The 26,109-nt window shown below is 45.9% G+C and overlaps 1 protein-coding gene across 3 annotated transcripts; it reads left to right on the top strand.

The window, feature by feature from the left end:
* The first annotated feature begins 11,787 nt into the window (after nucleotides 1–11,787).
* Nucleotides 11,788–24,147, top strand: C11H3orf33 (chromosome 11 C3orf33 homolog). 3 transcript variants are annotated; one of them, XR_011995316.1, is made up of 6 exons: nucleotides 11,790–11,921; nucleotides 13,984–14,043; nucleotides 17,570–17,717; nucleotides 19,250–19,410; nucleotides 21,042–21,163; nucleotides 23,359–23,594. XR_011995316.1 is itself a non-coding variant. In XM_072727215.1 (6 exons), the coding sequence occupies exons 3-6, from the start codon at nucleotides 13,999–14,001 to the stop codon at nucleotides 23,755–23,757; spliced, it is 753 nt and encodes a 250-aa protein (XP_072583316.1). In that variant the 5' UTR covers nucleotides 11,797–11,921; nucleotides 12,382–12,637; nucleotides 13,984–13,998; the 3' UTR covers nucleotides 23,758–24,147. The 3 variants fall into 3 exon arrangements, 2 of the variants coding, with proteins under 2 accessions (XP_072583315.1, XP_072583316.1); XM_072727215.1 differs by lacking the exon at nucleotides 21,042–21,163 and adding an exon at nucleotides 12,382–12,637 and having other exon boundaries at nucleotides 11,797–11,921; nucleotides 23,359–24,147; XM_072727214.1 differs by lacking the exon at nucleotides 21,042–21,163 and having other exon boundaries at nucleotides 11,788–11,921; nucleotides 23,359–24,147.
* Nucleotides 24,148–26,109: the final 1,962 nt, after the last annotated feature.

Here is a 26,109-nt window from a genome sequence, read left to right as displayed (position 1 = left end):
TTAGGAAAATACAAAATTGGGGCAAAAATTTAATATTTCAAAAAGTTTGGCATATTTGGTAAATTGATAGAGTATCACTGTCAAGTTTTGTCAGTGAATCTGGTATTGCTCAGATACTGCTTTTGCAAAAATTAGTGTAAAATTGAAAAAAATACTCCGATATTGCTGTTGTCCTCTGATAATTGCTTTTGCAAAATTAGTGTAAAATTGAAAAAATACTCAGTGTTGAAAGTCGTCATTGTTGGGAACTTTATGAAATCACTGCACCCATGTACAGCTTTGAATTAAAAATGCACAGCACAAAATCATTTCTGTTGCCACTTTTGGAAGATCTAACTTTAGCTTTGACAGTTTAGCGTTATTTAAGTGTTTTAGTATATGTGAAATGTTTGGTTAATTTATTTTCAAATATGTAATATTTATTAAATATGCAGTGTTTAAACATTTGGAGTATATTTGAAATAAATTCTCCAGATTTTTACATAAGGGATTACTTAAGTGCTGAAAATGATTGCTTCACAATTGATCTCTAAAAAATAAAGCATTAACAAAATATTCTTGTTTTCATTCTTATTAAATACAAGCCAAATTTACCTGCAAATCATCCCTGTTCAGATTATACTAGACTGACATTATACAGTTAAAAGTGAGGTAATTTCAGAAGCTGTACACTTGCTATCAAACCTTTTTTTTTCTAAATGAAGCCAGCCTGAATTATCATCCTCCATCAGTAACGAGTAAAAGGGAGACCAGGTGGAGGCACAAACTATATGGATAGTTGGGATTATAAAGAGTTTCACTGGGAAACTTTATGATGAAATCACTTTGTTTTTAAACATTTGTTACTGGATATTGGCTTCTTTAGTAGTTACAGTTTTGAAGAAGTTACTTAAAAGACGGTTTGGAATTATAGAGAAAATATTTCGTTTCTGTACAGTTAGAACTTTCCGAGCAAATTTTGCCGAAACTTGGGACCTGTGCTGAAAAACTTTTTGAAGCTAAATTGTGACTGAGTAGAGAGTGAGAAACCATCCAGAGAGTATTAGCCGGCTGGGGCCACCGTAACAAACTACGACAGACCAGGTGGCTGAAACAACCAACCATTTGTTTCCTCGTGGTTCTGGAGGATGGAAAATCCGAGATCAAGACGGCAGCAGGTTGGGTTTCTCCTGAGGCCCGTCTCCTTGCTCTAGGACTGCCGCTTATCCTATGTCCGCGGACCTTCCTCTGTGCACGCGCACCCCTGATGTCTTCCTCTTATAAGGGATAACAGAGCCCTATTGGATTAGGGCTCTGCCCTTATTACTTCACTAAACTTTAAGTACCTCTGTAAAGGCCCTGACTCCAAATATAATCACATTGTGGTTTGGGGTTTCAACATAGGAATTTGGGGGAAAAAAAAAAGGAATTTGGGGGGAACACAACTTAGTCCATAACACAAGAGGTATTTACCTCTGGTAGACACATTCCGGGGTGGGGGGAATGAAACCTGGGAACACGGACGCATCTGTGGGTACAAATCTGAAGCCATAAATCTTGTTTTTCCTCTGAAGACATATTTACGTTCCAGGATAAGAATCCAGATCCTTCCCAAGGAGAAATTGTTTATATTAAGGGTATAAGATTTCTCCCCGCTGATCATGACCTAAGACCCTGAGATTATGACCTTAGCTGAAATCAAGAGTCAGATGCTCAACCGACTGAACCACCTAGGTGCCCCTTTAATTTTTTTTTTTAAAGGTTTTAAGTCATCTCTATCTCCAACATGGAGCTTGGACTTAAAACCCCGAGATCAAGAGTTGCCTGCTTTACCAACCAAGTTGGCCAGGTGTCCCTGTTTTATATCTATGGAAAAAAAAAAAATATATATATATATATATATCAAGTTTATTTAAGTAATCTCTAAACCCAATGCGGGGCTCCAGCTTACGACCCTGAGATCAAGAGTCATACTCTTCTGACTGAGCCAACCAGGTACCCCTTTATTTTTGTATTTTTATTTTATTTTTATTTTTATTTTGTATTTTTATTTTAATTCCAGTATAGTTAACATACCGTGTTGTAGTAGCTCAGGTGTGTGATACAGTGATTCAACAATTCTGGACACCAAGCAGTGCTCATCCAGATAATTGTACTCTTAATCCCCTTCAACTACTTCACCCTCCCCCCCCCCCCCCCACACCTCCCCTCTGGTAACCATCAGCTCGTTCTCTAGAGTTCAGTTTTTTGGAAAAAAAAAAAAGTTGGTTTTTAGTCTTTGTTTTTTTTTAATTTTTTTTTTTTTGTTTTTAGTTTGTATCTTTTTATGCCCTTTGTGCATTTGTCTTCTTAAATTTTACATAAGGACTGAAATCATGTGGTATTTATCTTTGATTTATTTCGCTTGGCGTCATACTCTAGATCTATGTTGCAAGTGGCAAGATTTCCTTTTTTGTGGCTGAATAATATTCCCCTGTGTGTGTGTGCGTGTGTGTGTGCACGCGTGCGTGCGTGTGCATACGCCACGTCTTCTTTATCCATTCGTCTATCGTTGGACACCTGGGCTGCTTCCATCATTTGGCTCCTGTGAGTAATGCTGCAATAAACATAGGGGTGGTTTTTTCTTTTCAGATTAGTGTTTCTGTATACCTTGGGTAAATACCCAATCGTGCAATTACTGGACTATATGGTAATTCTATTTTTAATTTTTTGAAGAAGCTCCATAATGTTTTATGCGGTAGCCCGCCAATTTGCATTTTCACCAACAGTACACGAGGGTTCCTTTTCTCTCCCCACGTCGTCACCAAAAAACTTGTGTTTTTAGAAGCCTGAGTATTAGAACCAAGAGTCCCGTTTCAAGTGACTAAAGGTTTCCTTTTATATTTTCTAGTTTAAATGGGGCAAATTAGGGGCGCCTGGGTGGCTCAGTCAGGCCAGCCTGTGCCTTTGGCTCAGGTCATGATCTCAGGGTCCCAGGATCCAGCCCCGCCGGAGGACTCCCTGCCCCGCAGGGGGGTCTGCTTCTCCCTCCCCCTCTGCCCCTCCTCCCTGCTTGTGCTGTCTCTCCCAAATAAAATAAATAATACATAAATAAAGAGGGCAAATTATCCAAGTAGTTCAATTTAAAGTGATAACAAAAAGTATACTCCTGTGGGTAGAAGAAATTTTAAATCTCGTTATTTCATTAGTGAGGTGTGAGCGGAAGCAATAATTGGAGGGTTTATCTGAAGAAATCAGACCCTACAAGTCAGGAAATGGAAATTATCACAGAGGTAGAAAGAAACCACTGTAGTTTTAGAAAGAATAGTAAAACCATTTCAAAATAACACTTCCATGGGTTTTTAACGTTTTTGTTAGGTTAATAACTTCTGACAAAAGGAAAAATGGAGGGTTTTGGGTTTGGTTTTTTTTTTTTTTTTTTTTTGGTCCTCCATTTCTTTCTAGTCCTTTAAGGAAAATATTTTAAGATTTTATTTTTTAAGTAATCTCTACACCCAAAGTGGGGCTCAAACCAACAACCGTGAGATCAAGAGTCCTATGCTCTCCCAAGTAGGCCAGCCGGGCGCCCCCTCAGGTCATCTAAAGACGCCGAGGCGGGTGCCTCCGGGTGGTGGCCCGGTTGACTGAGCCCCTGGCTCCTGATTTGGGCTCAGGTCGTGGTGGTTTCCGGGCCGTGGGCTCCCCGCGGCCTGGAGCCTGCTTGTCCCTTTGCCTCCCCCTGCCCTCCTCCCTCCCCTGCTTGTGCTCTTTCAAAATAAATCAATAATATCTTCAGAAAAATGCTGATCAGATATTGCCTGAGCTGAGAGACCGACTTACCGACGGGTCACGATGTATACGTCCATGTGGACCTCGGAGCACGCAGGAGCCAAGGTCTGGCAGGTGATGAGCGTTGCCTTGGTGGTGATGACCTCTTCAGCTGCCACTTTGTTTTCTTTTTTTTTTTTTTTTTAAAGATTTTATTTATTCATGAGAGACACAGAGAGAGAGAGAGGCAGAGGGAGGAGCAGGCCCCACGCAGGGAGCCCGATGCCAGACTCGATCCCGGGACTCCAGGCCCAGGCCCCGGGCCCGAGGCAGGTGCTCAGGCGCTGGCCCCCCGGGCGGCCCATAGCTGCCAGTTTCTGGTGGGAAGAGGCTGGAGGAGAGGCCAGTTAAAGACCTTCGAAGTCAACAGGGTCGAGGCTGGACAGTCAGCAGCGGCAAAGGGAAAGAGGAATTGGGGTCTGGAGAGTACGGGGTGGACTCACGGGGACGGCTGCTCGCCACCAGGCCGGGACACGGTGTCTGCGGGCAGGGGATGGTAGGAAGTGCCAGGGGGAGAGTCGCTCTGAAAGAGGCGGTCGGAGCCAGGTGGAAAGGGACGTGGTCTGCAGATTCATTTTCCTGAGCAACTGGGACTGTCCGGGGTGGGGGCAGCTCAGGATCTCCCAGGAGCCTCGCCGGCCGGGAGGGCTGCTGACCACCTGTGCTCTGCGGCCCGTCGCCTGGCCCTGGCGGAGGTCGTGTCCCGAGGTCGTGTCCCGTGGCCCGCCTGGAAGCAGTTCAGGTGTGGGACACTGTGGGGTCCCGTCCCGGGTCCACCCCAGCAGCGTGATCTTCCTTCTGGACCCACCACTCCTCGGCGCTCCGCCCGGGCGGTTCCAGCACCTGCAGCCGCTCACCGCGGGCCCGCTGCGGCCTTGTTTCAGGAACTGTCCCCCCGGGCAGGACACTGGGGTTTCGGCGTCTTTCCGGGAGGCCCACGGGCCATGTGGCCTGCCTCCCTGGCCCCGCATCTCTGAGGCCCTCCCCGGGTGTGTCGCGAGTCCCTGCTGGGACATCATCAAACCTGGGGCCCTCCTTCCCTCCCCGGACAAGGCTTTCCCTGCCGTGGGCCTGGACCCCAGGGGCGAAGCGGGACCAGAGCTGGGACAGCCACAAACCACGAGGCAGGCGACAAACCGAGCTTCCCGTGCTTCTGTAACGAAGCCCGTTTGTGTCTGCGGCCCTGGCAAAAATTTCACTGAGATTTTTTTCTTTTTTTAATACAATGAACAGTGTGCTGGCTTTGGCCTTAGGTTGCACGGTCCACCCTAGCGATAGAGAAGAGGGTTAGGAACCCAACTGCCCAGTGCGGGGAATCGGAAGAAGGTGTAAATGGGAGAAGGAGAAAGAGCAAGGTCATGCTGGTAACGAACAGGTGCACGACCAGCGGGGGGCGGGGGGGCGCGGTGTCAGCCCCAGGCTTTGCCAGACGTGCGGTGTCCGGCCACCTGCCGTATTAGGATTTCCTAACCTGGTTTTGTGAGGTTCCTTCCTCTCCTGCCACGCGGCTGCTCTTGCCCGACGTGGACACAGCACCCTGTTCGCCGCCGGGAGGAGAGCCCGCCAGCCGCTCGCCTGCTCCAGATGCCCACCTGCTGGCAGATGCCCAGCGGAGGCCCAGACGCCAGCGCGGCTCGGGCGTGTCTGGAACGGGCACCGATGCCCCAGAGACTGTGAACGCTGTGCACGTGCATGTCATAAGCACGGAGTCCTGGGTGCGACCCCGGGGTGACAGGCCGGGGTTTTACCCCCCAGGTCCCTGCATCAGGCTCGGAGCCGCAGGGCGCGGAGAAGGGGGCTGCACAGGCCGTAGGGTCGAGAGTGTTCGGTTCTGTGCTTGGTGACACTGAGCAGGTCCGAGCGTCTCGGTGTTAGTGGCGGCCTTTATCCCGCCGGGAGGCTGCGCTCTGCACACCTGGGGGGGGGCGGGTAGGCCCGGCCTCACAGATCCACACCCACCGAGCCCTGCGCACAGCGAAGGCGCCGAGAACCTTCCTTTAACAAAAGCCCACCGCCTGGAAGGCAGCTGTGGCTTCAAATAAAAACAGCTCCTTTTGTTTTGTAAAGACGGAGCCATCTGTCAAACACCGAGTCTCACTTGTTCCATGGTTTTTGTTAATATTTTGTAATTTTTAAAAATATTTTATTTATTTATTCATGAGAGACAGAGAGAGAGAGAGAGGCCGAGACCCAGGCAGAGGGAGAAGCAGGCCCCATGCAGGGAGCCCGATGCGAGCGAGACTCGATCCCGGGACCCCAGGGTCACACCCCGGGCTGAAGGCAGGCGCTCAACCGCTGAGCCACCCGGGCGCCCCAATATTTTGTAATTTCGATTCATATATTTGATGCTAAGTCATCTGAGAGGTAACGCAAGCTGTGACGTTGGTCTCCGTATTCCTCACGTCTGATGCCTCGTGTCCAGAATGACACTGCCGTCAGCTTGCCTTCGCTGCAGACCGAGACCCCAGGGATTCTCGCCCCCACCACCTGCAAGCACAGCCTTCGCGCCAACCCACCTACGGGCTGATAGCTGAGGTCTGCGCTGGCTATCTTAAAAAAAAAAAAAAGATTTTGGTGACATCGAGATCACCAGGACCCGGTTTCCCACCGTGAGGACACACACGTCCTCCTGACGCTGTGGCTGAGTCTCGTGCACCTGGTGACCCCCCCATGGATTCGACGCGCTTCTGACCACCTGCACTGCAGCACCTGCACGGAGGAGAGGACAGAGGCGCGTCCTTCCCCTCTAGGGTTTCCCACTGGCTGAGCCCGGAAGGGGCAGGGAGGGGACGGAGGAAGCGCTGCTCAGGGGCAGGCTCGGCAGAGCAGCTTGACACGGGGCTGCAGCCCTTCGACGCCGCTCAGCGCCCGGCTTGCTGCTGACGCCCCAGTGGCCTGCGCTCGGCCACTTACCCCGTGGCACGGCAGCTGGTGTTAGAGGAGTGAGCCCCCGATTATTTTATTTTATTTTATTTTTTATTTTTATTTATTTATTTATTTTTTTGAGCCCCCGATTAAAGGAGAGCCAGGCAGGGGTGCTGGGGGCTCCGCCGTGCAGCACCTGCCTTGGGCCCAGGGGTGACCCCGGGGTCCCGGGATCGAGTCCCGCCTCGGGTCCCTGCAGGGAGCCTGCTTCTCCCTCTGCCTGGGTCCCTGCCCCTCTCTCTGTGTCTCTCATGAATAAATAAAATCTTTTTTTTTTTTTTTTTGAAAGATAGCCAACTCTTGATAAATGGCCAGATTATGACTTTCAGGACAGGTTCCGTCCCACAAGGCCTGTGTACCGATCCACAGGAACATCAAGAACATGGAGTCTCTTTAAGTCCGGAAGCCACCGTCCCTTTCTACTCACAGGCGTCTTGCATCTCTTACTTCTTTTTGGCCAAAGGACAAGAGGAAATGAAAAGAAAAGGAAGATTGAACGACAGCTTCGAGACTAAGATGGCCAGGAAACAAGAAGGCGCCGGCCATGCAGGCCGAGAGCTGTTGGATGTTTCCTCCGTTCACCTCCCCTCGTTTTTCCTTCCGTCTTCACCTCAGTTGGAAGACTAGAGAGGCCGAGCAGCAAACGCGGAGCCCCAGGGCCAGACGTCGCTGTAGGAATGAGGAGCAAGGGAAGAGGAAAATGATGAGCTGCCTATGGGAGACGAGAGGGTGACTTTGGGGGCTCAGGTTTATTATGAAGTTTTGAGAAAAACGATCGAAAAGTACCCTACGTCAAACAGAATATGGGGAGAAACAAGAGGTCTTGGCTATCAGCTAGCTCGTGGACTAAAGAATTCAGCAAATCCAAGGAAGAGTCACCACATTACCCTCCCCATGTGAGTGTCCTCAGAGCTACCATCATGGCTTCCATTTGCAGCATCTCAACCCTTCTCAAGCTTTACGGACTTTCTCACAAACCTGTGAAACACAAAGCTGTCTTTTTGCATCCTTTTATTTTTAACAGGTCGGCCTACCATGTGGGGGCAGCTGCCGTTTCTGGTCTTGCCTATTCTCAGCAGTAGTTGGGGACAATTTTTCCATATTATATGTCGATGCTTCCCCTCTCCCTACACCTAAATCCATACTTGGAAGGCAGAAGGATACCGTGAAAGGGGCGCTGGGCTGATTGAGATGAGGAGGTAGGTTTCTTTCTTTCTTTTTTTTTTTTTTAATTTTATTTATTTATTTATTTATTTATTTATATTTTTTTTTAGGGGGGTTTCAATCACAGTTCTGGCAGTAACTAGCTTGATAACATTCATCATCTAGTGTGTCTGTGCCTCATATTTGCAGAGGTATAGGAGCTTTGAGTTGGAAAGACAAAAAACAACAACAGCATAAGATCCTTGATTTACCTGTCCCTTGGAAAAATAAAAAACCGCTTAAATCTTAAAAAAAAAAAAAAAATCCCATAGGTGGGTTGGGATGAAAGCTCTGCTTGATAATGGTGAGGTGCAAGAATTTCTGGGCAAAGAATCAAATTGACGCGAGACACATTAAAATCAGGAGAAAATGAAACTGAATAGGCAGGCGTAAGGGGGACCGCATAGACCCGGGAATTCCAAAGGCAGGTGGAAGGAAGGAAGGATGCGGTTCTCACCTGAGAAGGGGCGGGCTCTGGGATTCTAGAGGAGAGGAATGGGTTCCACGGGGTGACAAGAAGGCCGGATGGTTGGCAATTACATACAAACGGGGCGCTCAGATGAATTTACCTCCGTCGGTGACCCTTATTCTGCGAAAGACTCCCAATGTAGATTTTTCCGTGTGGTTAAGGGAGAGACAAACATTTCTTTTGAGCCTACAGGCTTTCAAGGCCCTTCGGCTCAAAATGATCCATGCACCAAAGTGGCACATCCTGGGGGGGGGGCGCAGGGGGGACCCTGTCCCACGCCCCTTCAGGGAGGATGATGATGCCTGGACCGCTCACAGCTTTTCTGGGAGGTTATGTGGGAGACGGACAAACGTGTGTTGGTAGTGGGAGGAGGGTCCCAAATACACAGTGAGGCAGAAATTGAGTTGCTGGCAACAGGTGAAAGATATTATCCATGGGGCTCAACGAACTGCTCCTGGGAAAGGGGGCGCTGCTGGTGGCTCGCTGGACAGAGCAGGTTAGCTCCGGAACAACGTCTTGGTTCCCAAACTACCCTGTAGACACCAGCTGTATCACCATTCCTGATCATTGCCTGGTAATTGGCTTGAGGTTGCAGGGCTCCTAATTTCTACAAGTGTCTTTCTTTTTTATGATGAAAAAATTTATATTTAGATTTATAGCCAGCTGGACTCAGTTTATTTTATTTTTTTAAAATATTTTATTTATTCATGAGAGACACAGAGAGAGGGAGAGAGAGGCAGAGACACAGGCAGAGGGAGGAGCAGGCTCCATGCAGGGAGCCCGACTGGATCCCAGGTCTCCAGGATCACACCCTGGGCTGAAGGTGGTGCTAAACCGCTGAGCCACCCGGGCTGCCCCATCTTGACTTCTAAAGGTAATAGGTCCATAAGGTAAAAAAAAAAAATTTCCAGTGATATCCTTGCACTGCCCAATATTGTTGCCACTAGCTACGTGTGACTATTGGAATTAATTACAATTGATAAAGTTAGAGAGTCCGTTCCTGAGGCTCCTGGCTGGCCTAGTCAGAAGATCCCGGGAGTTCAAGCCCCAGGGGGTCATGAGTTCAAGCCCCATATTGGGCTTAAAGTTTACTCTGAAAAAATAAAACTTCAGTTGCTCAGTTGTACTAGCTGTACGTCGAGCACAGAATAGCCGCATGTGGTTAGAGCTATGAAACTGAACAAAGTGGATTCACAACATTCCCCTTATTACAAAATATTCTATTAAAGCTGGCCGGTAGTTGAACCTCCCAACCATTCCTGGCCCAGCCCTTCTCCCCAGGGACAGTCACTGTTGCAGGCCTTTTGCATAGCTTTTCATGGTGCACACACGCATACACATTTTTTCACACAAATGTTATGATGTCATTACTGTTCTCTGTCCTGCTTCTACATTTTTAAAAAAAGATTTTATTTATTTATTCATGAGACACACACACACACACACACAGAGGCAGAGACACAGGCAGAGGGAGAAGCAGCCTCCATGCAGGGAGCCTGATGTGGGATTTGATCCTGGGTCTCCAGGAGGCATTAAACTGCTGCGCCACCGGGGCTGCCCTACATTATGTTTTAAAATATACTAATACGAAAAAAAAATAAAAATAAAATATACTAATAGGGGATCCCTGGGTGGCCCAGCAGTTTAGTGCCTGCCTTTGGCCCAGGGTGTGATCCTGGAGTCCCGGGATTGAGTCCCGCATCGGGCTTCCTGCATGGAGCCTGCTTCCCCCTCTGCCTGTGTCTCTGCCTCTCTCTCTTCCTGTGTCTCTCATGAATAAATAAATAAAATTAAAAAAAATAAAATATACTAATATAGGGAGCCCTGGGTGGCTCATCTGTTTATTTTTATTTTTTTATTTTTATTTTTGGCTCATCTGTTTAGTGTCTGCCTTGGGCCCAGGGTGTGATCCCGGAGTCCTGGATCAAGTCCCACATCGGGCTCCCTGCATGGAGCCTGTTTTTCCCTCGGCCTGTGCCTCTGCCTCTCTCTGTGTGTCTCTCATGAATAAATAAATAAAATCTTTTAAAAAATGTGCTAACATATACTACTACTAATATATTAATATAGTCAGCTTTCTAAATTTAATCAATTAGCAGTTCAATAATGTAGAGCACAGTTGTATTAGGCTTACAAAGCAATTGTGCAAACTTTAAAAAAAAATTTAAATTCAGTTTGCCAACACATCATATAACCCCTAGTGCTCATCCCATCGGGTGCCCTCCTCAGTGTCTGTCACCCAGTCACCCCATTGCCCCCCACCCCTTTGTGTGTTTCCAAGAGTTAGGAGTCTCTCATGGTTTGTCTTCCTCTCTAATTTTTCCTCCTCAGTTTCCCCTCCTTCCCTTAGGGTCCCTGTCACTATTTCTGATATTCCCCCTACGAGGGAGACCATATGCTAGTTCTCTTTCTCCCACGGACCTATTTCACTCAGCATAACACCCTCCAGTTCCAACCACATGGAAGGAGACGGTGGGTGTTCGTCGTGCTTCCTGCGCGGGGTCGCAGCCGGGGTCGCAGCCGGGGTCGCAGCCGGGGTCGCAGCCGGGGTACGCACCTGGTATCCATCCCTCTGCCCGAGGACACCTGGCTCTCCCACCGCTTGGCCACTGTGCCCATTGCTGGGGGCATCGACTGTGCAAACTTCAGGGCACATCCCACAGATACTGTGTGTGGTTATACTGGGGAGGGGGCGTACTGGATGACCCACGGCCTTTGCGCGTGGCAGGTGTGCAAGCCGCACCGAGGCTCGCTGCAGCCCGCTGATCCGCTCCGCACCTGCTCGGCCCCAGGCCCCGCCCCGTACCTGCCCCGGGAGGCGGACATCTGGGCATCCTGCGGGGGTCGCTGTCGCAGGTGTGCAGCCCCGCCCTCAGGCCAGCGGGGAGCAAAGAGCAGGTCGCCGGGGTTCTCCCCCGCGGCCAAGACCAGGACCCTGCAGCCGGGGAGCCCGGGGGCCCCGCCCCCCCGCGGACCACCCAGGAGCCCCGCCCCAGGAGCCCCGCCCCGGAGCCCCGCCCCTGCTCCGGAGCCCCGCCCCCGCCTCCCCTGGAGCCCCGCCCCCGGCCCAGAAGCCCCCGCCCCCGCCATCGGAGCCCCGCCCCCGGGAGCCCCTGGAGCCCCGCCCCTGTTCCGGAGCCCCGCCCCAACACGGAGGAACCCCGCCCCCAACTTCAGGAGCCCTGCCCCGCCTCCCTGGAGCCCCGCCCCCGGGAGCCCCTGGAGCCCCGCCCCCGGGAGCCCCTGGAGCCCCGCCCCTGTTCCGGAGCCCCGCCCCCGGGAGCCCCTGGAGCCCCGCCCCAACACGGAGGAACCCCGCCCCCAACTTCAGGAGCCCTGCCCCGCCTCCCTGGAGCCCCGCCCCCGGCCCTGAAGCCCCGCCCCCGCCCCGGGAGGCCCCGCCCGCGCGCCGCCCGCCGGGAACATGGCGGGCCCGCCTGTGGCCTCCGCCTCGCGGCCTCGGGACCCGGACGGAGCGGCGCCCAACGTGGTGGCGCGGGTCTCGCAGTGGGCGGACGACCACCTGCGCTTCGTCCGGGTACCTCAGGCCGCCGGCAGCACGCGCGGTGGGCGCAGGGGGGCGGGCGGGCCCAGGGGCTGCAGCGCGGCCGGGCTGGGCTGGGCTCGCCGCGCCGGAGGGGGCGGGGGGGGCGGGGAGGGAGGGGGCGCCCCGAGACGGACCCGGCGGGGGGAGGGGGCTCCCCGAGACGCACCCGGTGGGGGATGGGGGTCGCCCAGAGACAGGCCCGGCGGGGGGAGGGGGCGCCCCGAGGCGGGCCCGGCGGGGGGAGGGCGCACAGGTGAGGGACCCTAAGGGACGTTGTGGATGTCACCTGGGCCGCGGGAACTGGCCGTGGCCCTTCAGGAACGAGCCCCCGTGGCCCTTGGGGAGCGGGTGAGGCCGGGGTGACCTGGGTCGAGGCCTGGGCCCAGGAGTCGCCCCTGGAGAATCCCCGAGGGCGGCCGGGAAATCAGCGAAACCGGGTGTCCTGGGGCAGGTGGAGAGACTGCGGAGGGAAGGATCAGCTTCCGGACCTTGTCGTGAGAAGGGGGCACCAGCTGGGGTGCACCCCGCAGCCCCGGCCAGCACCCCGGCCCCGGCCCTCCAGCTCAGCTCGGGTCCCCAGGCTCCTGCCTTCCACGTGGGAAGCGCTGCAGTCGGTGGTGGCGGTCCTGGGAGATCGGACACTCGTGCTGAGTGACCAGGCCTCGCTTCTTCCAGGGAGGCAGAGATTGGCACAGGAGTTATTCCAAGTTAAAAAAAAAAAAAAAAAAAAAGACTTCAATACATTGAGAGAGGAAACTATTTAAGTGAGCACCTGGGGGGACCCCTGGGTGGCTCAGGGCTGAGCATCTGCCTTCAGCTCAGGGTGTGATCCTGGGGCCCGGGATCGAGTCTTGCATCCGGCCCCCTGCGAGGAGCCTGCTATCTTTAAAAAAGCAAAATAAAATATATTGGCGCACGGCTGTATTACTCCAAGTACCCGGATCACAGAATGTATCCTTAGGTGTACTTCCTTTGTTTTTCTACAAATGGGAAATGCACAGAACAAACACAAGGCATGATACATTGGTGATTGTAAAGCTTTCACTGCCTTATTTTAAAGATTTTATTTATTTTTTTAAATTATTTATTCATGAGAGACACACAAAGAGAGAAGCAAAGGCACAGGCAGAGGAAGAAGCAGGCCCCACTCAGGGAGCCCGACATGGGACTCCATCCCGGGTCTCCAGGACCACACCCAGGGCCAAAGGCGGGTGCCAAACAGCTGAGCCACCCAGGGATCCCCTAAAGATTTTATTTATTCAGGAGAGACACAGATCCAGGCAGAGGGAGAAGCAGGCTCCATGCAGGGAGCCCGATGTGGGACTCACCCCAGGACCCCGGGGTGGCGCCCTGAGCAGATGCTCAACCACTGAGCCCCCCAGGCGTCCCACACTGCCTTGTTTTATGTTTCCCTGATGTTTGGGGCAAGATCAGAGGTGGATCTAAGTGTCTTCAACACAAAGACGAATCTTCGCATCCTCATTTCTTTCCATGTGTGTATTTTCAGCTTCGTTGCTTACACACCGAGTCCTGTTTATTGAAGGGAAGCGTGTCAGGTTGTCCCTCTTGTTGAGGGAGTTGCAGGGTTCTTCTTTTTAAATTAAACTCTTTTAGGTCTATTTCAGTTTAAATGAAGCACTTTGAAACCATTGATACGCTCTCCCTTCCCGACTGTTTACCGCATACACATCTGAGGCCCTGGATTGTGAGGTTTCGATGGTCAAGTTTTTCTTCCCGTCATTTACATTCCTGCTGTAGGCTCGTTCACGCTTAAGGAGTTCATGGTTAAAGGGAAGAGTCAATGGAGAACAATACAATATTACGTATATAATTATTGTGCACACCAGCTTGTTTGGGAGGAAAAGGGGAAGGTTAATGAGTAGGTGGGCAGATAAGAAAGTTTGTTGAGAGAAATGGGCCTTTAGTTGACGGATGTGCCTTATTTGGACAGATGGGGGAAGGTCAGTCTGCCCCCCCCCCCCACTTCTAATTAGTACTTTTGCTATTATGAATAATAACCAGTGACAATTAATCCTTCAATCTCTTTTTGAAGAACATCAGCACCATAATGGCCGTAGCTGGAACAATGTTACTTCTAAGAAGCATCCGGATGGTAAGTTAGAACATGAAGAAGGCCCTGTGATCCGCAAGCAAGAGCTAATCTCTTCTCGTTTCTTTTTTTCTTTTTTCTCTTCTCGTTTCAAGACCATTTTTCTCTCAAGCAGCGCGTCATCATGTTATTCTCATTAGAAGTGTAAAATATTATTTTGGAACAACAAACCTATTTTAAGATCTTGGTTTAAAAGTAACACATCCATCCACAGGATTTTATGGAAAATGATTGCCCAGACTGTATTTCCATAATCGCTCCCCCCCCCCCCCCCCCCCCCCCCCCGTGCTTAAAAAAGGAATCTGTAAAGGATTTAGTTGGCTAGAACGCTGTAATCACTAAATTTGCATTTCAGACGTGTTGGAATGTCTCAAAACCGTTTTTGTATAGTGGTTTTAGATTTAGATCACAGTCAAATTATGTCCTTTAGCACTGAATAATTTATGCTTTCTCTGATTTGCAACAATCTGTGAGATCTTTTTAATGAATAGAGCAAGAAGTATGGTGTAAAAAAATAATCTATGCTTTCCGTTAGCATATTTTTTTTTTTAGCTTTTTTTTTTTGCTGCTTCAGTAATGTTTTTATAATAGATATTGTGGAAAAACCCATTTGATGATTCAAGATTTATAAGTATTTTTTATATGACTGATTCTTGTCACCGGGTGTAATTTTAGTGTCATGTTACAATCTGGAATGGGTTTACTGCATCTGCGTATATGAACGTCCTACATTTCTGATCTCTATATTATTTTTATATTATCGTTGACCGTGTGGTATTACTTCCTTCATGTCTTCCAACTGTTGCTTTTTCCCCCTGACTCCAGTATCAGAACTTTTATCTTCTTTTTCTTATTGAGTATCTTGAACTCATTTTTAACCTTATATCTAATAATATAATAGGGTTTTTTCTTTTAACACCTCCATGATTTGTAAGTCATTTGCTTTTAGCTTATATACATATTCTTAGCATGGAACTTTTGAAACGTTGGTTCTTTTCATTCCACTTTTTTCTTTATGTTACAACCTATGTTCCATGACATTTATACTTTGAAGGTCTCAAAATTGTCAAAATATGAAATGATCTGATTAAGAGTTTAGGTAAAAATAATGCGGAGGGATTTTTTTTTTAAAATAATGCGGAGGGATTATTTGTCTTTTTAGCCCCTAAAAATTATATGTCAACTATAGGTTGTTTTAAGTCATATAATATTAGGTATGTTATTAATGCAAATTACTTATTGATTAATATAAGTCATATTGGTATGTTATGAAGTTACTTATTTTAGACTATGGTTCTGGTGTCTTTTTTTTCTTAGATTTTATGTTTTTTGAAAATAGTGACTACTGATGAGAAGAGCAAGCTAAGGAGGTAGAAAAAGAACATTGGAACATTAGGGAACCAAAAATTCTGTGGTGTAACAGTTGGAGAACTTTAGCTACAAGTAAGAGAAACCCCGCACAATAGTGGCTTAACCGAGTTAAAAAGCCTTTTTTCTCACGTCACAAGACTTCTGGAGACAGGGTGCTGCTGGCATTGCTTCTCTGGCTCAGTGACAGAGTTTTATGTCTGTATGCTTCTCGATGTCTGTCCTCATGGCACAGAGTGGCTGCTTTATCTCCAAATAGCATATATTCATGTTCAAAGCAGGAGGAGAGGGAAAAGGAAGGTGCCAGCCACATCTTTTCCTTTTGTCAAGAAAGCAAAAGGTCTACCAGAAGCCTTCAGCAGACTTTTGCTTACATCTTTTTATCATATAGCCACCAGTAGTGGGAAAGGAAGTTGGGAAAGCAGCCGTTTAGCTTTTCCATCCCTTACAGTGCTTGATGACAAGGGAGAGAGGCTTGGGAATGGATATTGCATTAACCAACCCCGGGCCTGCCACAAGGCACCCTAATAGCTCCTCTTCAGCTTTCTTTTATATTGTTGTTTTTCTCCTTTTTCCTCCTCCAGTGTTTATCAAACTCTCATATTCTTTCAATTTCTGGTAAAATTCCAACTTTCATATTTTAAAAAAATGATGATTGAGTTCAGCACTGTATTAAACACTTGATATATATAATTTCATTTAACACATAATAATCCTATGAAGCAGTATTTTTTTAAAAGATTTTATTTATTTATTTAGAGAGTGGGGAGGAGAGGCAAAGGGAGAGAGAATCTCAAGCAGACTCCCCAGTGTGTGCAGAGCCTGACATGGGGTTCCATCCCATGACCCTGAGATCATGATCTGAGCCGAAATCAAGAGTTGGATTTGTTTTTTCTTTTTTTTTTTTAAGAGTTGGATTTGTAACTGACTGAGCCACCCAGGAGCCCCGGCCCCAACTCTTTAGCACTTACACTTTATCTTAAACCTCTTTATTGCTCTGCAGTTGTATTCTGGTTTTATGTATATTGTTAGCTCACCTTCCAGATAGTGCCTGTTAGGTCACAGAAACACAGCAACTTTCTGCTGTTGAGGGATTACTGGATCTGGAAAAGGTAGATGCAGTGGGATCTGCCTTCAAAGGTTCTTCGCATCCACTGTGAATTCCTTGAGAATGGGAACATGGGTTCTACTTCAGTTTCTTCCCTCAGCTCCTTAATAATTTCTAAAACTCCAAACATTCAGGCACTCTTATGTCTTTTTATGTATGTCCTTTAATGAAAACACATAAAAACTAAAAGGGGGAGACGTTTGGTAATTGAAGAGATCTTGAATGAGCCTCTCTACTTCTTCTGAGTCTTGTCTCCCCTGTGCAAAATAGTTTTGGTTTTCTCATGTGATGTGGTTTCCAGGCTCTTTATCATCTTTTCCCCCCTATTCTAGCTTTGTTCCAGTTGGCGGAAGTCTTTTCTGAAATGCAATACCCAGTCTTTTATGAAACATGCGGTATTTTCCATTAGGGCCTGGTTTGGAGCAATGTCTTCCTCACTTCCTCACCCTCTCTTGTCTTGGATCCTGTTCCTTACAGTTGCTTGGTGTTGGGACTTTGGTAGGGAGCAGAGAAGAGTGGAGAAGAGAAGGAATTTGTGTATTTTTTTTTTTTTTTTTTGTAGCCTTGCCACACCTTTACTCATTTTGAGTTCATGGTTAACTAAAAGATCTTAATCTTTTTCAAAAATGCTACAATTAGTTTATTCTCTTCTATCCTTCATTAGTTTTGGAGAGTAAGGGGAAGACTTTTACATTTTATGCCATCATCCTAATTGTCAACGTCTTTTAAAATACTAAATCTAAATTTTAGTATTCATACTTTTTTTCTCAAAAGATTTAATTTTAAAGTAATCCGCATGCCCAAAGTGGGACTCTAACCCACAACCCTAATACCAAGAGTTGCATGCTCTACCAACTAAGTCAGGCAGGTGCCCCCTCCTATAAACACTTTGATTAAATTGTACTAAGATATCGATATAAAACTAAGGACCAAATTAAAGTTTTTCAGTGGTTATGTCTTCTTGTTAAATGTTTAGATGACAATTTGACATACTTAATTTTAAAATGAAAATAATAACATGTCATATACCTTTTTTTTTTTATAAATTAACAGACATCAAAATTTACAAGTTCTTCAGATATTCCAGTAGAATTTATAAGAAAGAATGTTAAACTACGTGGACGATTACGCCGAATAACTGAAGATGGTTTAGAAATTGAGCATATTCCCATTACTTTACCTATTATATCTTCATGGAAAAGTAAGTAAAGTGCAAGAAAATGATACAGCTATTTTGGTATTTGTTAATTAGAAGTTATTTGTAAAATGGCAAAAAAAGTCATTTTAAGTTTTAATAACTTTCCATTGTCTGTGAGAGAGTGTGAACTCTTGGCTTTAGATACAAGGAACTGTTTAATTTGGCTCCAGATTTCCTTCTCTCCTGCCTCCTCTTTTTATTCAGCCGTTCGCTATTTCATTCAGGCAAATGTATTCACAAATCCTGAGCAACTGCGATGTTCTGGGCCATGCGCTAGCTGTGCATGCGGTGAAGCCAACAAGACTGCTCTTTGGAGCTTACAGTCTTAACTGGAAAATAGACAGCAGATGAGTGAAAATTGTTCCAAGAGCTATGAGAAGGGACAGGTACTAGTCTGAGCATAACCGGGAGTCATGCGTGCAGGGAACCCACGCCTGTATGTGGTCAGAGAAAGCCTCGATGGGCTGTTCCGAGATCAGAGACCTGAAGGATGAGGGGGGATCTCTAGGTAGGGCCTGTGTGGGCGTGAGCTTGGCTCCCGGAAGCTCTCCGTGGCTCCCCAGCAGAATTAGCCTCTTTCTCTATTGCACCCACAATAATTTATACACCCTGCAGTTAGTACTTAAACATGTTTTCCTATAATCCTGTGTTTAGGTTTATCTCCTCCCCCTGTGCTGAGCATCTGGTGGGCTTGGATCCTTTCCTACTTAGCTCATTATTCACAGTCCCTAGAGAAATGATTATTAGCCGACAGAGACTTGGTAAAACTCGTTGAATAAATTTAGTTATATTTTAAGTTCTTCTTCATATCATTTTTTTCCATATCATTTTAATTTTATAAAGAAAGGGGCTCTTATCTTATACCTTCAAATGAATGAATTTCACTCTGTCCAACAAGATATGACTATAAAGGAATAAGATTGGGTTTTCTTTTCCCCCCAACATGCCTAACATGATCAGTTCTTTTAACAAATCAGACAGGAATTAAATAATTTGAATGACTCTAGTTCCCTAAGGAGAGAGAACCTGGGATGTTTGTTTGTCAGCCATTTTAATCTAAGCAGGATCGAGACTTCCTGGGTCCTCTACCTTCTCAGTCGCTGTAGTTCTGTTGTAAAAATCTAAATCTCTTCTCTCTGAAACAGCGAGGACTCTTAGGTGCTCAGGCAGCAAAGGCACCAACTGGGCTTGTCCAGGTTGTACACTGCACAACTCCGGGGGTGCTATTCAGGGGGAACCTGCTTCCGGGGGTCACGCAGTGCCATAGCACTGTAAATTGCCATATGTGTGTTATTATTATTAATGGGTTCTCCATTTTGTTCTGGAGCTTCCTGGGATGGAGTTTTTACATTATTCCATATGTAACATGCTTGAGTTGCTGTAAAAGAAAACTTGAACACAGATACAAATCTAGAGGAGTCTGGGTGTTTGTACATAAACATGATCCAGCTGTTTTGGTGGGGGGCACGTGACTTTGAAATTTGCTTGTGCCACGTGGTATTAAAGCCAGACAATTTTCTACCTAACCTTTTTAGAAGAGCCCTGTGGTGTTCTGCTGGTTAAGCTGGCAGGAGTAGAACTCACTGAAACTGGGAAGTTGTGGTTACAGGAAGAGTTGAAGCCTTCCCAGCTGCTTTGGTTTCAACTTCTTGGAAAGGAGAATTCAGCACTCTTTTGCTATCTTCTAGTGAATAAGGTAAGTAGCATGAGGAAATAACGAGCCACGTTATGTTCTTTGTATTTACACATAAACATCATTAACCAGAACCTTGAATCTATAATGGGACTGAATTCTGGTCTTCACTGCTAGTCATAGTGATTATGTTTAGAGAACCAGGTCTTTTCATGCATGTATAAATTTTGTTTCTTATATATTAATATATACTTATTAATATATAAATACAGAAATACAGAAAATACAGAAAATCAAGAAAATGGAAAAAACTTAAAGTTATTAATGACTTTAGACATTGCTAATTTAAGGATGATCTTGATGTATTTACATGTACATGAGTATAGTACATCATCCTTGTTTGGACGCCTGGGTGACTCAAGTGGTTGAGCTTCAGCCTTTGGCTCAGAGCGTGACACTGGGGCCCTGGGATCGAGTCCTGCATCGGGCTCCCTGTGCCTCTCTCTCTGTGTCGCTCATGAATAAATAAATAAAATGTTTAAAAAAATATATCATCTTTGTGCTTAGAAACTGCTTGTTGGGTGAGCCCTGTCAACTGGAAACCACAAAGAAGGGTGTTTTCCGAAGTAAATACTGCTCAGTCTTTGAACTTTAAAGTCGAGCATATTTAAATAATGTTTATGATCAGTAATGCATCATCTGAAAACTTTGTCTCAGAGTATTCTTACTGTTATGATTGGCCATGGCCACCGTGTACCCCAGAGCTTCATCACTGTTGCTGTGTCACTTGTCCTGAGTCCTTGTGTGTCCCTTACTTCATGATAATTTTGGTAGACAGTTACTGGAAAAAGAAAGTACAAAGTAAATAAAGTATTATGACAGGATTAAGAACAATTTTATGGGATCCCTGGGTGGCGCAGCGGTTTAGCGCCTGCCTTTGGTCCAGGGCGCGATCCTGGAGACCCGGGATCGAATCCCACGTTGGGCTCCCGGTGCATGGAGCCTGCTTCTCCCTCTGCCTATGTCTCTGCCTCTCTCTCTCTCTCTGTGTGACTATCATAAATAAATAAAAATTAAAAAAAAAAAGATGCCAAGGTTTTACAAAAACGTTATCTTCTCTGGGCGCCTGGTTAGTTTAGTTGGTGGAGCGTATGACTCTTGATCCTGGGGTCATGAATTAGAGCCCCACCTTGGGTGTAGAGATACTTAAAAATTTTTAAAGAAATGTTGGGGCACCTGGGTGGCTTAGTAGGTTAAGCATCCAACTCCAGATTTCTGCTCAGGTCATGATCTCAGGGTACTGAGATCCAGCTGGCATTGGGCTCTGCACTCAGCAGCGAGTCTGCTTGATATTCTCTGCTTCTCTCTCTGCCCCTTCCCCTGCTGGTGCAAGCGCTGCAGGGGGAGGGATAGAGAGAGAAGCAGACTCCCTGCTTTTGCTGATCAGGGAGCCCAATGTGGGGCTCTGTCCTAGGACCCTGAGATCATGACCTGAGCCGAAGGCAGCTGCTTAACTGACTGAACCCCCAGGTGCCCCAAATAACATCGTTAAAAATTTTTTTTTAAAAAGCAAAAAATAATAAGAATAAATAAAAATACAAATAAAAAATTAAAAACTATTTTAAGTTCAGAAGTGTATTTAATTTATTCTCAAAACCACCCTATGGCGTCATTGTTTTTACTCCCGTTTGCAGATGGGACTCAGGGTAATGAAGTGGAAGAGGCTGCATGCAGCCTAGCTCTTTCTGGCTCTCGAGCTCGCACTTCACCTTACATACTTTAGCTTGTATTGCTTCCTGCGTGACCCAACTATGCGGTATGCAGACTCTGGTAATTTACATCTGTTCAATTTTACTAAAGTGTGAGATTGAATTTTAGTTATTCTGATTTTGGTTTAAGTGAATGAGCTCTTAAAATTTGGAACATTGAGAAATATATGATAACCCCTTTCAAATTGTATTTATTGGGATCCTGGGTGGCGCAGCGGTTTAGTGCCTGCCTTTTGGCCCAGGGCACGATCCTGGGGACCCGGCATCGAGTCCCACGTCAGGCTCCCTGCATGGAGCCTGCTTCTCCCTCTGCCTGTGTCTCTGTCTGTCTCTCTCTCTCTCTCTCTCTGTGTCTATCATGAATAAAAAAATAAAATCTTTAAAAAAATAAATAAATAAAAAATAAAATTGTATTTATTCATTCACATTATGATTGAAAGTTACTGCATTTAAGGGAAAAAAGATTACCTGGTTCTTTCAGAAAGTCTTAGAAAATGTCTCTTGCTTTAAACCTGGAGTTTTCACGTTATTAGAATTTAACTGCGAAGTATTTGACTAACGGAGCTATTAAATTATTAATACTTTGTTAAAATTAATCTTGTTAATTTAGAATGCTACAAGGACTATATAAATAGCTAAGCAGGATTTCTTTTTTTAAATGATTTTCTAGATTTTTAAGTAATCTCTACACCCAACATGGGGCTCAAACCCACAACCCTGAGATCTAGAGTCTTAGCTCCACTGACTGAATCAGCCAGGTGCTGCAGCAGAGTCAGCTTTTATTTATTTATTTATTTATTTATTTATTTATTTATTCATTCATTCATTCATTCATTCATTCATTCATGAGAGACAGAGAGAGAGAGAGAGGGAGAGAGAGAGGCAGAGACAGGCAAAGACAGGCAGAAGGAGAAGCAGGCTCCATGCAGGGAGCCAGACGTGGGACTCGATCCCGGGACTCTGGGGTCCCACCCTGACCCGAAGGCAGATGCTCAACCACTGAGCCACCCAGGGACCCCAGCAGAGTCACCTTCATCCTGTAAATGAGTAGGAAAAATCCCATTTATCTGGTTTCATTAGGAAGTGAGATGAAGGAAATTTCCTGAAGGATGAAGAGTCAAGGTCCAGGACTATTTTTAATATTATTTTGTGGGAAGTTTTTTAAAAGTGTATTTACATACCAGCACCTTCCTACACACTGGATCTGAACCTAATATAATAATTCAGTGATGGGGCAGCCCGGGTGGCTCAGTGGCTTAGCGCCAGTTTCAGTCCCGGGTGTGGTCCTGGAGACCCAGGATCAAGTCCCACGTCAGGCTCCCTGCATGGAGCCTGCTCCTCCCTCTGCCTGGGTCTGTGCCTCTCTCTCTCTCTCTCTGTGTGTGTGTGTGTGTCTCTCATGAAAAAATAAATATAATTAAAAAAAATAATTCAGTGATGATTCAGTTCATTTTGCATTTGTATACTTCTCGGGTTGTCTCTGGCCTTCTGTGGTTTTGCCTATATTGTGTGCTCCTTTCCCTCTCCAAACTGCAAACAAACTAAAACACTTTTTATACTTTATTAGCCTCTTTGGGTTAGAAGTCCCGTGAGTCTGTGGAGAACTATATGTTATAAAAGAGGCAACTCAGGGGGGCTCCGGTGACAGGGGCCTGGGATGAGCCCTGCCTCAGGTCTGCTCAGCGGGGAGGCAGCTTCTCCCTCTGCCCCCCTCCTCTGCTCTCTTTTCTCTTTCTCTCAAATAAATAAATAAGATCTCAAAAAAAAAAAAAAAAAAGGCAATTAACTTTGAACAAGGATCTCTTCTAGTAATGAAAATCTTGGGTTTAACATTATGTGTTTTTAAACTCTTGGGGATTCTTTTGCTTTATGTTTTTTGGCTTTTCTCTGGAGGAAAAGTTGCTGAATGACTTTTTTTTTTTTTAAAAGATTTTATATATCTATTTATGTTTGAGAGAATGTGTGTGTGGGGGGGGAGGGCAGCAAGTGCGGGAAGAGAGTATCTCCCACAGACTCTGCACTGAGTATGGAATCCGGCCAGGGCTTGATCTCACGACCCTGAGATCATGACCTGAGCCAAAATCGAGAGTTGGGCGCTTAGCCCACTGAGCCACCCAGGAACTCCTCTGAATGGTTTAATATAACTGCTTGTAAATGATATAAATTCTGAAGTTAAGAAGATGTTATGGGTATAGTAGCAGTTTTCTTAAGTAATTGGATTGTGTTATTTTTTTTATTCAAGGGTAGATATTTTAGTGTGAGTCTGAATGAAGAAATTTTGAGAAGAGGCCTTGGCAAAACTGTTCTTGTTAAAGGGCTAGATTATGATTCTAAAATCTATTGGACAATTCACAAAAAATTACTTAAAGCTGAATTAACAGCCTTAAGAAAAGGAGAAGGAATATGGAAGGAAGAATCTGAAGAAAGTTATTTGGAAAAATTCAAAGGCTCCTGGAGAGAAATATGGAAAAAAGACAGTTATTTTAAAAAAATTGGGTCAGATTTCAATTTGAAAAAAGAAAGTTATTATGACAAATTTAGAAGGATTTATGAAGCATGGAAAGACAACATAAATAACTACTCCTTAATACTGAAGTTCAGAGAACTTATGAATCGCATACACTTCCGTAGAAAAGGATGAAATATTCCAAGAGGTCTGGAGGTGACCCACCCAGAAAAGAGCAAAATATGTTTTCATTGAGTTGAAATGGAAATTTCTCCAAATAATTGAAGTTGCACTCTAACGGTATTTAAATATTTAAGAGATGATTGTTTTAAATGTAATATCAGAATAATTTAAGCAAACTGTGCTTACTATGCCTTGGGAAAAACGACATACTCTATAATGTTACCAGGATAAAGGTTGTATTCCTGTAGTGGTAATATTTGAAGAGAGAGTTTAACTATTGGATACTGTTACTTTAGTTATTTCAGGCAGCCAAATTTAATTTTTGTTGAAAGAGAATATCTGTTTATTCTTCCAGTTTTTTCAGTTTTGATTACTTCTAATAAAATAACTCTTTATACATCATGTCTGAGGCTACTCTTTTCCCCTATCTGGTTTCTAACTGCTGGTGAATTTGGGGAAAAGCTACATGAGTACACGAGAAGGTCTCATTTCTAGTAATAAATAAAGAACGGCTAATTTCTACCTGTTGCTGGATGAAGGGGATAACCCTCTGGACAGAAACATGAGAATAATTATAAGGACAGGAAACAACGTGCTGAGATCAGTGACAGCACCCAAGACACAAAGAGTAGGGATATAACTTAGGACATTGCTGAGCTCCGAAGTAGCCAATCTTTAGATATCTTGCCTAATTCCTCGTGTGACATGGTAAATTTCTTTGTTTATAAAGCCAGTTTGAGTTGGTTTGAGGATCTGATCTGTACATATACTTGCTGCTAAAATCATCCTAACGCTACGTATTAGCTTTTTGCATAACAGCAGTGATCATCCCCTAACATCTACGATGTCTGTAGAAGGTTTTCTTGATGATTTGTGATGCAGACAAAAGTCAGAGGTATCATGAGGTCCAAGTAGTTGATTCCTGTTATTTTATTTTAATTTTTTAAAAAGGATTTCATTTATTCATGAGACACCCAGCGAGAGAGTTAGCGACACAGGCAGATGGGGAAGCAGACTTCCTGCTGGGAGTGCGAAGCGGGGATCCTGCGGGGAGCGCAAGGGACTGGATCCTGGGACCCTGGGGTCACCACCTGAGCCAAAGGCAGACGCTCAACCCCTGAGCCCCGAGGCGTCCCCAGTTGACTCCTGTTAGACTCAGTAATACACCATGAGAACTTTATTGCTGCTTCCTGACTGCTGGTGAAAACATAAAGTAGATTCCCCAACATTTTCTAATGAAACAGCATTAATTTTCACTAAGGTCTCACATCTTCCACAGATTCTTTTAACTTCCATTCAAATTGCCTCAAGAGGGCAGCTCCGGTGGTGCAGCGGTTTAGCCTGCAGCTTGGGGTGTGATCCTGGAGACCCGGAATCAAGTCCCACATCGGGCTCCCTGCATGGGGCCTGCTTCTCCCTCTGCCTGTCTCTCTCTCTCTCTCTCTCTCTGAATAAATAAATAAAATCTTAAAAAAAATTAAAAAATACAGATTGCCTCAAGATATCAAATATTAAAATAGAAAAGATGATATCAATGACAGAAAACAGGGGAAGATGCCATTAGTTAGCTAGATAGTTTTCTAAACTATGATGAAGTGGAATTGGATTAAGATATGATTCTATGGTCAGAGTTTTTCAGGAAAGAAGGCGGTGTTCATCTAGAAATTAATCCCATGCCCTAGTTTGGGATCTCTGAGTGATCCGAATTCCTTTTGGTCAGGTCCAGATTAATTCTTCATGACCTGGAAGCGTAAGGCCAAATGTCAATGCACCCAATCCATGATATGGAGGGAAAATAGGATGTCAGTAGTTGCGAGCATGTGTCTTCTTCAGGCGGACAGGGATAATGTGACACCCAGGCCTGCAGCGTGTGAAATTCTTGGTCAGCCTTGGATGTTCCAGTTCTTCTCTCCAGAAGGTTTTTCCTTATCTTCCATAGCCTCTTCAAAGGATCTTCCATTAGGAGGAGGATCCACCCTTTGAGGGCTGGACAACTTTAGTAGCCCGTTTGGTTGATGTGGCTTCGTGGTCAAAGGGTTGAGCAATCGCAACCCTTTTTTTTTCTCCCAGAGATTTAATCCCATGTGGCTTGGAGATCTGTTGGTTTGCAGGGCAGAAGGTGCACGTGGGGTCCTGCTGACCATACTTGTTTCTGTTCTGAGCACTATTACTTTGCTTTTTATTTTTTAATTTATTTTTTTAAAGATTTTATTTATTCATGAGAGAGAGAGAGAGAGGCAGAGACACAGGCAGAGGGAGAAGCAGGCTCCATGCAGGGAGCCTGACGTGGGACTCGATCCCGGGTCTCCAGGATCACACCCTGGGGCGAAGGCAGAGCTAAACCGCTGAGCCACCCGGGCTGCC

This window comes from Vulpes vulpes, chromosome 11 (genome assembly GCF_048418805.1).
Source record: "Vulpes vulpes isolate BD-2025 chromosome 11, VulVul3, whole genome shotgun sequence".
NCBI classification, from domain to species: Eukaryota; Metazoa; Chordata; class Mammalia; order Carnivora; family Canidae; genus Vulpes; species Vulpes vulpes.
This window is presented reverse-complemented; position numbering and strand designations above follow the sequence as displayed.